The sequence below is a fragment of the Budorcas taxicolor genome, chromosome 24, assembly GCF_023091745.1.
Source record: "Budorcas taxicolor isolate Tak-1 chromosome 24, Takin1.1, whole genome shotgun sequence".
Taxonomy (NCBI): Eukaryota; Metazoa; Chordata; class Mammalia; order Artiodactyla; family Bovidae; genus Budorcas; species Budorcas taxicolor.
This window is the reverse complement of record NC_068933.1, coordinates 35,161,560-35,173,777: the sequence shown is the minus strand read 5'-3', so window position 1 is coordinate 35,173,777 and position 12,218 is coordinate 35,161,560. Positions and strand designations below refer to the sequence as shown.

Below are 12,218 nucleotides of genomic sequence, written 5' to 3'. Positions count from 1 at the left end.
ATTTTAAAAGGATGTTTTGCTGGACATAAGATTCTTGGTCGATAGATTTTTTTTTCTTCAGCCTTCTGAGTATGTCATCACATTGTCTTCTGACCTTCATTGTTTCTGATGAGAAATCAACTGTTTGTCTTATTGTGGTTGCCTTGTCTGTGGTGAGCTGTGTTTCTTTGTTGCTTCAAAACTTTGTCTGTTTTTGGCTTTCAGTATTTTTGTACTATGATGTGTTGTGATGCAGAGATCATTTTCTGCTTATCCTACTTGAGTTTTGTTAAACTTCTTGGAAGTGTATGAGAATATTTTTCTTCAAATTTGGGAAGTTTTCAGTCAATATTTTTTTTAATATGTTTTTCTGCTCCATTCTCTTTCTATTCTCCTGGTATTATAATTTAATGCATATGTTGGTGTGATTAATGGTGTTCTACATTTCTCTGAGACAGTCTTCATTTTTTTTTTTATTCTTGTTTTCGTTTCTTTTCTGAATTGCATAATCTCTATTTTTTTTTCTGTCTTTAAGACCAGTGATTTTTTTCTTATGTAAGCTCAAAGCTACTGATGAGTCTCTCTAATGAAGTTTTAATTTCAGTCACTGTACTTTTTAACTCCAGAATATCCATTTTCTTTTTCATTATTTCAATTTCTTTAGTGATATTCTCTATTTTACTGCATATTGGCATCATACATTCCATTATTTAAACATGATTCCCTTTAATTCTCTGAACACATCAGTAATTGAAATCTTTGGTGTTGCTTTGAAGTCTTTGCCAGATAAACTTACTATCTGGACCGTCTTTTGGTTGTCTTTTTTTTCCCTTGTATATGCGTTACATTTTTCTTTTTTTTTTTTTTTTTTGCCTACTTTATAATTTTTATTGTTGTTGGAGACTGGATATTTTAAGTAATGTAGCAATGTTGGAAACTAATTCTCCCACTCTCTTGAACTTGTTTTTGTTGTAGATTGCTTATTTATTTGTCCAGTGTCTTTACTAGATTATTTTAATTATATCCTTTTCCCCAACTATATGTAGTTGCAGATTCCTCAGAGGAACATCCATAGGAGAGTGCACAGTCATTGTGGGCTGACAGTGGGCTTTGCAGGACTCCAGTGAGCTGTCTCTTTCCCTGACCTCCTCTGTTAAGCTGTCTCCCTCTGCTGGAATCATACCTAGCTCTTAAGCTCTGCTTGTTGCTGGATGATTGCTCTGTTGTTTCTACCAATACTCTAAGATATAAATGCCAATCTGATTGAATTTAGTCCCTTTTGTATCATCAGTTTTTAAGGCAAGTCTTTGCAGTTTGTTCTGATGATGATAAGGCACGCCTTAGCTGTCTCTTTCTCTGGTTCTCTCTGGTAAACTAGCTTGTTGCTCTGATGGAGCCATCGGCTTTTTCTTAATTGCTTACCACCAAAACTGCCATTGTGCTTGAGAGCATCCTTATGCTTAAACTTTCCCACACTCTATTTCAAACACGGTCTGTTCCTCTGGGGAGAGCTTAGCAGCTCCCTGTTCTTATTTCCCCTCTGTTCTCATGGAAAAATCTCTGAGCCACTGCTTTTCTCAGAGTGACTGCTCTGCTTCATTATCTGGGCAGAGGTGACAGCCTCTGGTCTTCTTAGCTTGTTTCCCAGGCACAGAACCTTTGTCCTACAAGCAAACTGGGGCACATCTTATCACGGTTCCAATATTCTGGGCCAGCTGTGTGGGGGATGGAGCTTCTGCCTTATGAATAAGACTGAAGGGAGAGAGTACCTAATTTCTGGGTTGCTTTGCTGGGAATTTAGTTTCTGCATCTTGGAGCTGAAGGGGATGTGGTTCAGTTTAGTGGCCTGCTCTTCCTGATATCTCCTAACTGGGAGCTGATGGGAAGGGGAGTCCAAATTTCTGGACCACACACAGTGGAGTGGAGCTGCCATCATGCTGAGCTGGGGGGTCCAGAGGGAGAGCAAAGGTCATCTCTGTAGTGCCATGGAACTCTCACTGTTCTTACTGGGAGTTAGTATGTTTTCCTGAAAAAGATTTTAACGTGTTATTTACTTTTAGGATAATTTTCAAAGACTCTGAATAATTTTTTAAACAAATAACTTGCACCATTTATAGCTGTTTTGCTGGGGAACAACGTCGCAGGATTCCTCACTCTGACATTCTGAAATAAAAGTCTTTCTCTTAGGCTTTTTACATTTACCTGAAGAAGAATGAAGATGGTTATTTGAATGGAGTGAAAAAGAAAAAACTTATGATAAAATAAAATGGAATTTCAAAACTAGATTTTTGGCTGAGTCAGTCAGGGTTTTTCATGTGGTTGGAATTCTTCAGAAAACTTCTTAACTTTGTGAAATGCTTTGAATAAGCGGTCTTAGGATGCTCCACAAGCTTTTTTTTCTTTCAGTGATGTGGACACTGCATTGAAAAAGTCTGACCAAATATTTGCCTTCTCATTGAAACCCATATTTTATAAAGACAATCTTGGACTCCCCTTCATTTACTTGGTAGCTTAGGACCATTCTCAATTTGTTAAGTCAGAAACTTTAAATGTGATCTCTGACATCAGTTCACCAACCTTTATGGAATCTCTCCCCTGAGCTTAGAACAGCAGGGCTTTTGGGACGGTGAGAGACTCCAGTAACAGTGATGTGATGTGTCCTTGCCAGCAGCCTTTGATCTGGAATTTAGATAGCCAGGAATACACAACTAAATTCTGGCACATTCTAGGACCTTGGTTAATATTGAGATTCTCTCTGGATAGTTGCATCTCCACTGGGGTCATTCGAGGAATCAGAGTTGGCGACATTGTGTAAGTTACACTGACCTCCCTTGGTAAAATATCCCATAAAAGATGCCTTATGGGCCTCAAAAAGCTGCCTGACTTCTCAAGGCATAACAGCCCTTGTATGGTCAGACACCTAACCTTTCTTGGTCCCTCTTCTGTAATGATGGCATAACTGCCTTCCATGATATCTTCTTGCGTAACAGTTGGTTCTCTGCTTGTCTTATTCTTTGATTCTTGTCTATGATGGTGTGAATGAGATTGAGCAGAAATCTAAGACTCTCATGAGATTGATACAGCAGAGCAGAAATCTAAGAATGCATATTAAAACCATGGTGAAATGACCATACCTTTTGGGAAAATGTTCCCTAGTTGAACCCTCAAGTTAGTTTACGAACTGTTGAAAACTCTGGTTCTCTTCCTGGCTGACCACAGGCCCCCTTGTGTTACCTGTCTTCCTGTTTTGTCTTTTTATGGCATGCAATTTACTAATCCCACAAACCAACCCTCAACTCCTGTGTTCATTCAATAAACACCTGCAGGTCCTACTGTGTGGCAAGCATTGTACTAGGAGCTGAGGCCCCAGGATTAATGAAAAATTTTCCTTAACTTTAACTATTTTCTTGTTCCTCTTGAGGGGAACAAATATGAAAAAAGTACATGTCAGAATTCAGCATTCTCTCATAAAAAAAGGCATATACAGGACACATGGAAGACCCCAAGGCCACTGTCAGCTTCTTCAGGATGAAAAACAGAAGAGGCTTCATCTCAAGAAAGTGATGGTTAAACTGAGCCACGAAAAAGGTTTCGGATAGACCAGATTAGACAAGCAATGATGAAGAAGGATCTACCAGGGAGGAGAAGGCTGGAAGATGAAAATCCACACAAATAGGCTCATTTGCATGACTGGTCTTTTAACCTTACCTAATTGGGAGAGCATGGTTCCAACAGGAGACTGTATTTCTTTGATTATATTGTTTTTCTTTCATTTTTTGCCGCTTTCTCCAGTTCCCCTGGTCTCAACCTCTTTAATAACAGAGAGTGGAGTTTTATTCTTCTAGCACAGCATCGCACATATTTAGGGGGTCCTTAAAAATGTGTTGAATGAATGAATACCATAAACCCACTAGTCATTATCCAGTTTAAGGGCTGTTCTTTGCCTTGGAAACTCGATCTGAATACACTTCATACAATGATGGCAGCCCCTTTCTGTAGAGATGTCTCCACCTTAGAGCTCCAGGGAGACAGGGACTAGTTACCGAGCCCAGGTTCAGCTGGTGATTTTGCTAGAAGTGGCATAAGGGATGCACAGATTCTAAATAGGTGTAGATTGTGAGTTACGCTTTAGCTTATGATCTTGTGCTTTTAAGAAAAATGAGATGCTTGAGCCCATATTATGCATAAGTAGGTGAAAATGGGCAATCCAAGCAACCACTCTCACCTTGACAACCTTCCCCTTTCGTCCCTTTAAACATCAGACCAATATTCCCTGACAGAGCAGAAATGTGTCAGTTAGGGCTCAGTCCCCCTGAGCTGTCCACTGTTCCCTCACTGGGCTCGACCCCTTCAGCAACTCCCTGATCTGTGCTTCCTGGTCTTCTTGGCTCTGCCCCATTGTGGGTCTGGGGCATGTCCTGGGCCTGGTTAGAGACACAGATGCCAGGAAACCAAGTCTCCCCTTTCTTGCCTGGTTCAGTCAGCTCCACAGCAGACCACACAAAGGGGTTCAAGTGTCTATGACTTCTTTTTGTTTTTAAAAGCTTTTTTTTATTTTTAGTTTTTTTAAAATTAAAGAAAATTTTGTGCCACACCTTATGACATGCAGATTCTTAGTTCCCCGACCAGGGAATCGAACCTATGCTCCCTACAGTGGAAGTGTGGAGTCCTAACCGCTGGACCTCTAGGGAAGTTCCTCTTTGAATTTTTACTGATGAGGAAACTCAAAGCACCTCAGCTTGAAGTGCTCAGCAAGGATACACTTGGTGGGTCCAGCCTCAGTACCTACCCAGGTGTCCTGAGGTTTGTGCCTCACTATGAGAGACCCCTTTGGGGAGGCCCATCCTCTGTCCGTAGAATCCATCTCCTTTCATGGACTCCCCACCCTAACCTCTAGCAATACATTTCCTTAAATCTCACTTTTAAAATGTGATAAGGGTCTTGGGTAGATTCTAAGATTTAATATATGCTACCATTCCCAGGGGGCTCAGTGGTAAAGAATCTGCCTGCCAGTGCAGGAGATGCAGATTCAGTCTCTGGGTCGAGAAGATCCCCTGGAGAAGGAAATGGCAACCCACTCCAGTATTCTTGCCTGGGAAATCTCATGGACAGAGGAGCCTGGCGAGCTATAGTCCGTGGAGTCTCAAAGAGTTGTACGTGACTGAGCATGCTCGCAAGGTCAAGCTAATAAGTGGCTATAGGTAGGATTCCAAATCTCAGAAACTTTTATGGAGTCTTTCCCTTCCCCCACCCCTGAACTGCATGCCAGCCTCCTAAAACACACACACACACACACACACACACACACACACACACACACACTGCATGCCAGCCTCCTAAAACACACACACACACACACACACACACTATCCCCAAGACTGAGTGCAAATTATCAGTGCTATTACCAATAGATGCCTTAAGAAGGAAAGTGTTAGTTTTCTAACTGCCACAAAATATGCAAGGCAATGCTCTCCATCACTCTGGACACCTTATTGTTGTGCATAAAAATACAGAATTCCCTTTCTCTGTCCCACCCCCACCTTCATCCTTGTCCCCATGCCATTTTAAATTGCATTCTTTGGAGTCTGCCAGGAATATGAGAAGGGGCTTTTGTGAGGCCAGATACTCACCCATGGCTGCTCTTTTAACAAAGAGATGCTTTGCTCCTACCATTCCATTAAGGAATAGATTAACTCCTTATCTGAGTGTCCTCTTTACCCTCAATTTCTAACTAGGCAGGAGGGGAGCCCGTGAATTAATCTTCCCCTCGCAGAATATAGGTAATTGATGACCTGTGGGCACAATCGCCAGGTCACATGGTCTGACAAAGGATTTATTTTTTCCCAAATCATTATTCATTTTCATGAAGTCTAACAGAGGAATAAAAATCAAGCTGGATTTAAGTATTTTGTGCAGCAGTTAATGAATCACCTGTCTTGAAGAAAAGGAAAATGATGCAAACTCTCCCGGAAAATTCAGCCAGCATGGTCACCATAGCTTTATGATAGACTCAAGTTCTTTATGATAAATATTGGATTCCTTAAAAAAAAATCTTGAACATGGGGCCAGGTATCCTGGTGAGGCTAAAGTGTGTCAAAGTAGAGCTGAATGCCAAATGATAATTTCTGCTAAATAATTCAGGCCCTGTGAACTCTGGTGTTTTACTTACTTTGATGCATAATACAGATGCCACGAGAGAACCTTTTCTTCCTGGTACCAGATCCATTGGGTTCTCACCCGTTGTGGGCCTTAATTTTCTGCAGGTAGCTCATATTCTCCCATTTGTGCGGTGTTCCTAGAGCCTGGCAATAGTGCTCTGTATTAAATAGAGGTTGAAGTTGGTCACTGAGAAAGTTTTGGTAATGTTTATCATGTAGGAAATTATAGATTGCAGAGCAAGGACAAAATAGGCATTTCAAGAAGAAGGAAGAGGCTACTTCTTTCCAAGGGTGAGAATTTATTATGGTCAAAAACAAACAAAAAAAAAAACCAAAAAACAAAACAAGAAACAGAGAGTAGACTAGTAAGCTCTTGCTTAACTGAACAACTATTGCATCAGCTTTAAGATGCCTTTTGAAAAATGATAAACAGTGAAGTGACGGTGCAGAGATACTTTTTATAAGGAAAAATTCTTGAGCTCATCTGATTGATGACCACAAAATTTTCAATGATATAGAACATAAAGCCATTGACTAAAATTGTGTCAAATGAGGAGATAGTTTGATGAACATGGAGAAAGTATAGATAAGCACTGTGTTCAGTTCAGTTCAGTTCAGTCGCTCAGTCGTGTCCGACTCTTTGCGACCCCATGAATCGCAGCACGCCAGGCCTCCCTGTCCATCACCAACTCCCGGAGTTCACTCAGACTCACGTCCATCGAATCAGTGATGCCATCCAGCTATCTCATCCTCTGTCGTCCCCTTCTCCTCCTGCCCTCAATCCCTCCCAGCATCAGAGTCTTTTCCAATGAGTCAACTCTTCGTATGAGGTGGCAAAAGTACTGGAGTTGCAGCTTTAGCATCATTCCTTCTAAAGAAATCCCAGGGTTGATCTCCTTCAGAATGGACTGGTTGGATCTCCTTGCAGTCCAAGGGACTCTCAAGAGTCTTCTCCAACACCACAGTTCAAAAGCATCAATTCTTTGGCGCTCAGCCTTCTTCACAGTCCAACTCTCACATCCATACATGACCAGAGGAAAAACCATAGCCATGACTAGACGGACCATAGAATGGATCAAAAACTAGCCAATAATTAACTAAGAATATAATTGGTTCTCAGAGAAGGAAATGGCACCCCACTCCAGTACTTTTGCCTGGAAAATTCCATGGGTGGAGGAGCCTGGTAGGCTACAGTCCATGGGGTCACAAAGAGTCGGACAGGACTGAGTGACTTCACGTTCTTTCTTTTTATAGTTCCTTTTGGAGAAGGAAATGGCAATCCACTTTGATGTTCTTTCCTGGAGAATCACATGGACGGAGGGGCCTGGTGGGCTACAGTCTATGGGGTTGCAAAGAGTCGGACACCACTAAGCGGCTAACACACACACACACACACACACACACACACACACACACACACACAGACACACATAATCAGTTCTAGTCGGATAACATTAATGATCAGGCCAAAATTAAAATGATAATAGTAGAACCTAATATGTGTTGATTACTATTTCCAGGCATTGGATTAACTCCTGTTATATGGGTTGACTATTTCAATCTTTTCAACAATATTAACTAACTTGCTCAATGAATATTAACTAATTTTGTTGATAGTTAATATTAACAATACTAACTAAGTATAAAACCCTCATTTTATAATGGAGTTACATGACATAGTGTGGGTAAAATGAGTTTTCATCTACAAATCCCACATGGAATAATACTCAATGCAATGCTTTGAAAAAAAAGAAAAAAGACAAGAAAAAGACTGATGGTGAGTTTCATGGTGAGTGGAACAAAGACATTGGAAGCCTTGGGGTGCTCTAATATTCTTTCAATCTCTCTCTCTCTCACAGGGAAATGATGCTGACATGGTGGATAAAAACAAATGTTGTACTCTCTGTAACATGTCCTTCACGTCTGCGGTGGTGGCTGACTCACATTATCAAGGCAAAATCCATGCCAAAAGGTTAAAACTGTTGCTAGGAGAGAAAACCCCGTTAAAGACCACAGGTAGGTGTCTGGATGGTGGTGGTGGGGAGACCCTGACCTCCAGTGCCCGGCCCGTGCATCAGGCTGCCTCTTCAGGGGTGGCTGCCAGATCAGAGTGGATGCCCTTCAAACCTAAAGGGATGGGCAGGTCGCCCAGTGGAACTCTCAGTTGTAAGGCCATTAAATCCAGGTGCTGATCCTCTCAACCTGGCCCCTTCAGATACGTGAATCAGCAGTTTGCATCTTTTGTTTCTATCCTGCAAGATATTGTCTATCGTATTTATTGTATGTTGTGTTCTGTAAGGTTATCTGTTATGTAAGGAATGCTGTCTTTTCTGACTTTGGTCTGTAATCAGCAGAGGTGATGGATCGTGTACTGTATATTATTGATTCCCTACTGCAGCCTGGTTCATCTGTACCATTTTTTGTCTTTAGAAACACTTGTATTTGCTGACAACCATGGTGTGCCTTCTCCCCACCCACCCCAACCCAGGTAACATTCCAGTCATCTTCTTAGAGGATTCTGTGATTCAAGCCTATGAACTTTCACGATAAAAGGTTTAAAGATCCGTAACAGAGTGTTTGACCTTCTAATTATTCAGAAGTAACAAAAAATTTCTTCAGAAGGCTATCCAGTCATAGAACTGAAATACTATTGTTATCGTTTAATGAAGATAGACTATTAGGACAAGATTTACATGGTAGCAAAGATGTTACTAGAATAGGTGATAATCTCAAGAAGTTGGGGGTATATTTCATGATGTCGACATTTTCAGTGCAATTACAATGGAGCTGTGCATTGGAGCTGCCTGCCTAATGAATCATGCATGAATCGTGGGTGTAATTATTTTTTAAATGGTATTTTGGAAATTGAAGAGAATCTAAAACAATACTTGGCTTTTATTCTCACCGGTGTTTTTCTTAAGAAAAATATCTGCTTTTACCTAAAGACTAGTAGGGAATCTTTTCACTGTATTTTTCTACTTACTTGAATTGAAGAATATTGTTTTTGTAAAGGTAGCTGTGACATTCAGATATAGGATGGCTGCAAAGCACATGGAATTGGAAGAAAGCTCAGCTTGACTGAGGTACACTGTCTGTATTGACATTTGATAAGCAGGCACTTGGTTGAAACTCCTGATTTTTGCTCTCTAAAAGGTTGGATACTCACCTTGTAACCTACTCCCCCTCAAATCTCTTAAAATAGACACTTCAAAGAAACAGCCACTGGAAAATTTTTACCTGTTCTCCATGAATGAGTAACTAGCCCATTTGTTCTCCCTGCCTAAGCAGAGTATTGCTGTTAAATTTAATTTTGGAGGTAGTGATGGAAGCGAAGAGGTTCTGTCTTCGTTTATCACATCAATTAGCAAGTGGGAGTTATTATTTCTGTAAAGAAGAATCACCACCTGGCAAAAAAATAGTTCTTTGTGAATTTCAACACATCCTTAAGATAGCCAAGCACCATTTTGTTTCTCTGAGTTACCCTCAAAGCTGGTAAATATAACTTGGGGGTAATTTGTTAGTTGCCTTCTATATATTCCAAGGGAAAACAATCTACAATACAGAAACTGCAGTGTTTACTTAATGACTTAGTTCTGGTGTTCACAGAGCTATCCCAGTCCTCACTGTGACAGATATCGAGTTGCTGGGTGGGTGAGGAGGGAATAGGAGTGGGTTGGGGGGTAGGAAGCACTCACAGCACTTGGCTCGGGATGGGGAAAGAGATACCGTTTTCTTTTCCCAGCATCTCCATTTCTCATCTAGCTTAGGGTCCCGAAGCTGCACATCCCCTTTCTGCAGCTTCACCTCTCATCCATTCTCCTCCAAAGCTGCTTTGAGCAGAAAGGACCTTGGAATGTGTTAACTCCAGACAGAATTGAAGAGCCTGGGGAGCTACACTGGTTCCCCAGGCTGACATTGATGTCGACCCAACTGCCATCAGGGAGCAAACAAAACAAGTCATCCTCCTAGAGGGAGGTGAGTCATTAGGTACATGTGTAAGCAGAGGGCAGGCATTGTGTCCTGGGGCACAGAAGAAGGATGGAGGGCCTGGGAGGAGGGTGGACTCCAGTGATGGGGATTCGCGGTACTGAGATCATCCTGAGACCAAGCAGGGTACCAGCATCAGGAGAGTCAGGCAAATGGTAGCAGAGCCCTGGCTGCAGTCCTGAGGTTCTGGGGAAAGGAAAGACTGTTAAGAGCATGGCAGAAAGAAGGTTAGTCGCTCAGTCATGTCCAACTCTTTGCAACTTCATGGGTGGTAGCCCACCACGCTCCTCGGTCCATGGAATTCTCCAGGCAAGAATACTGGAATGGGTTGCTATTTCCTCCTCCAGGGAACCCAGGGATTGAACCCGGGTCTCCCACATTACAGGCAGATTCTTTACCATCTGAGACACCAGGGAAGTCCAAGAGCATGGCAAGGCACCATGATTTTCAACCAGAGTACTGGGCTGGAAACCATACAGGAACATAGCAAGAACCTGGCTCCCAGATCTAGGTTAGAGGTTGAGGCTTGGTCTCTAGCACAAATTTGATTACTACAAATAGAGGATAAGGACCAAGAGGCAGCAGAAAAGAACACTCAGGACACGGACTTCCTGAGCCCCCAAGTGAAGCTCCTTCAGATCCGTGAATGGCCTCAAGGCAGCCTACCATCCATCTTTACTGCCTGTAGCTGCCCCAGCAGCACTGCCTGAAGCTGCAGCTGCCCTCTGCCCATCTAGGAGCTGCTCTGTCCAGTGCACTACGGTGGGTGGACATCACTTCTACAGTGAAAACAGAATGAAAACACAGAACATTAAAAACCCAGCCAGCTGAATTTAGAAGCAGTCGCCCTCCTCATCAGGTGGGTTCCTGGAGTTTCCCCTCGTAAGTAATAGGCTCCTGAATGGTGGTGACTTCTGAGTGGGAATAATTGAATAAAGCATGATTCATTCCTTCTCAGAGCTATCCTATGTGATGAAGGTGAGCAGTTGGTGTCTGGGAACCATCACCTTTCCTCCTACTCAGGATGCACTTTGATCAGACATCAGCTGAGGATCCTGCAGAATTAGTTGGCATTTGAGTTGCTTTTTTCAAGTGGGTGTGTGTTTACTAGGACATCTGAAATGCTTGGAGGCGCCGCTAAGGACAAAAGCCAGTGTGTTTTGGAATCTCTGCTCTAGTTTATGCTTTTCTTTCTGTAAGATGAGAGCATGAGGAAACTACAAACTCACCATGTTCTCTAAGGGTTGACAGACCTTAGTGTAGAGGTCTTGCCCAGATCGGAGGCTAGGTAGAGGCTGCCCTGGTCATGTCACTGCTACACTGTGGGAAGCTTCTGGAGGGGACCCAGAGAATAGAGGCCAGAACAGTGAAGAGCATGAGGATCCTCTCACTGGAGGGGGAGGAAAGGAAGTGATGCTGTTGAGCATGGAAGAGAGATTACTGGGAAGGCTGTCATGGGAAAGAGAATCATGCTGTGTGTGCACGTGAATGTGCATCATGCATGTGTGTGCTTGGGTTTAAAAGATATAACCAATGAGTAGGTAGAAATTAGGGGCCTAGATCTGAGCTCTGAAGGAGTATCTCATATTCAGAGATATTTGTTTTTATTTTTTGGCCATGACATGCAGCTTGTGGGGTCTTAGTTCCCTGACCAGGGATAGAACCTGGGTCCTTTGCATTGGAAGTGAAGAGTCTTAACCTGGACACCAGGGAAATCTGAGTATTCAGAGACACTTGAAGGTGGACTGTGTGTCCAGGGATGAGGGGCTGCTGAAGCAGAGCCTGGACCACGTGGCAGGGCATTTCCTGAGGGGGTTCTACCATCATAATATTAGCCCAGAGGACGTTTTAAGTTGCTAGATTACATGGTCAGCCTAGATGGCATTTTCAGTGCTCCCCAGGTCCCCCAGCTCCTGTACTCCTCCCCTCTCCTGGGCCAGTCCCCTGCCTCTGTTCACAGAACTCACCCCAGAAAGGCCATCTCCAAGGAGACCCAAACCATGTCCCCTTAAAGCATAAAACAAAAGCTTTCAACTATAGGTGTTTCCCACTGTCTGCCATTAATCAAAGTGAGATTTGAGATCACCCATACTC

The 12,218-nt window shown here is 42.6% G+C and overlaps 1 protein-coding gene across 1 annotated transcript in view; it reads left to right on the top strand.

Moving 5' to 3' along the window:
• The window catches only part of ZMAT4 (zinc finger matrin-type 4), a 254,869-nt gene that overhangs the window by 122,197 nt on the left and 120,454 nt on the right, over window positions 1-12,218 (top strand). Inside the window, exon 3 of the mRNA XM_052661518.1 lies at window positions 7,997-8,153. Coding sequence (XP_052517478.1) covers window positions 7,997-8,153 — 157 coding nt within the window. The remainder of the gene's footprint in view (window positions 1-7,996; window positions 8,154-12,218) is intronic.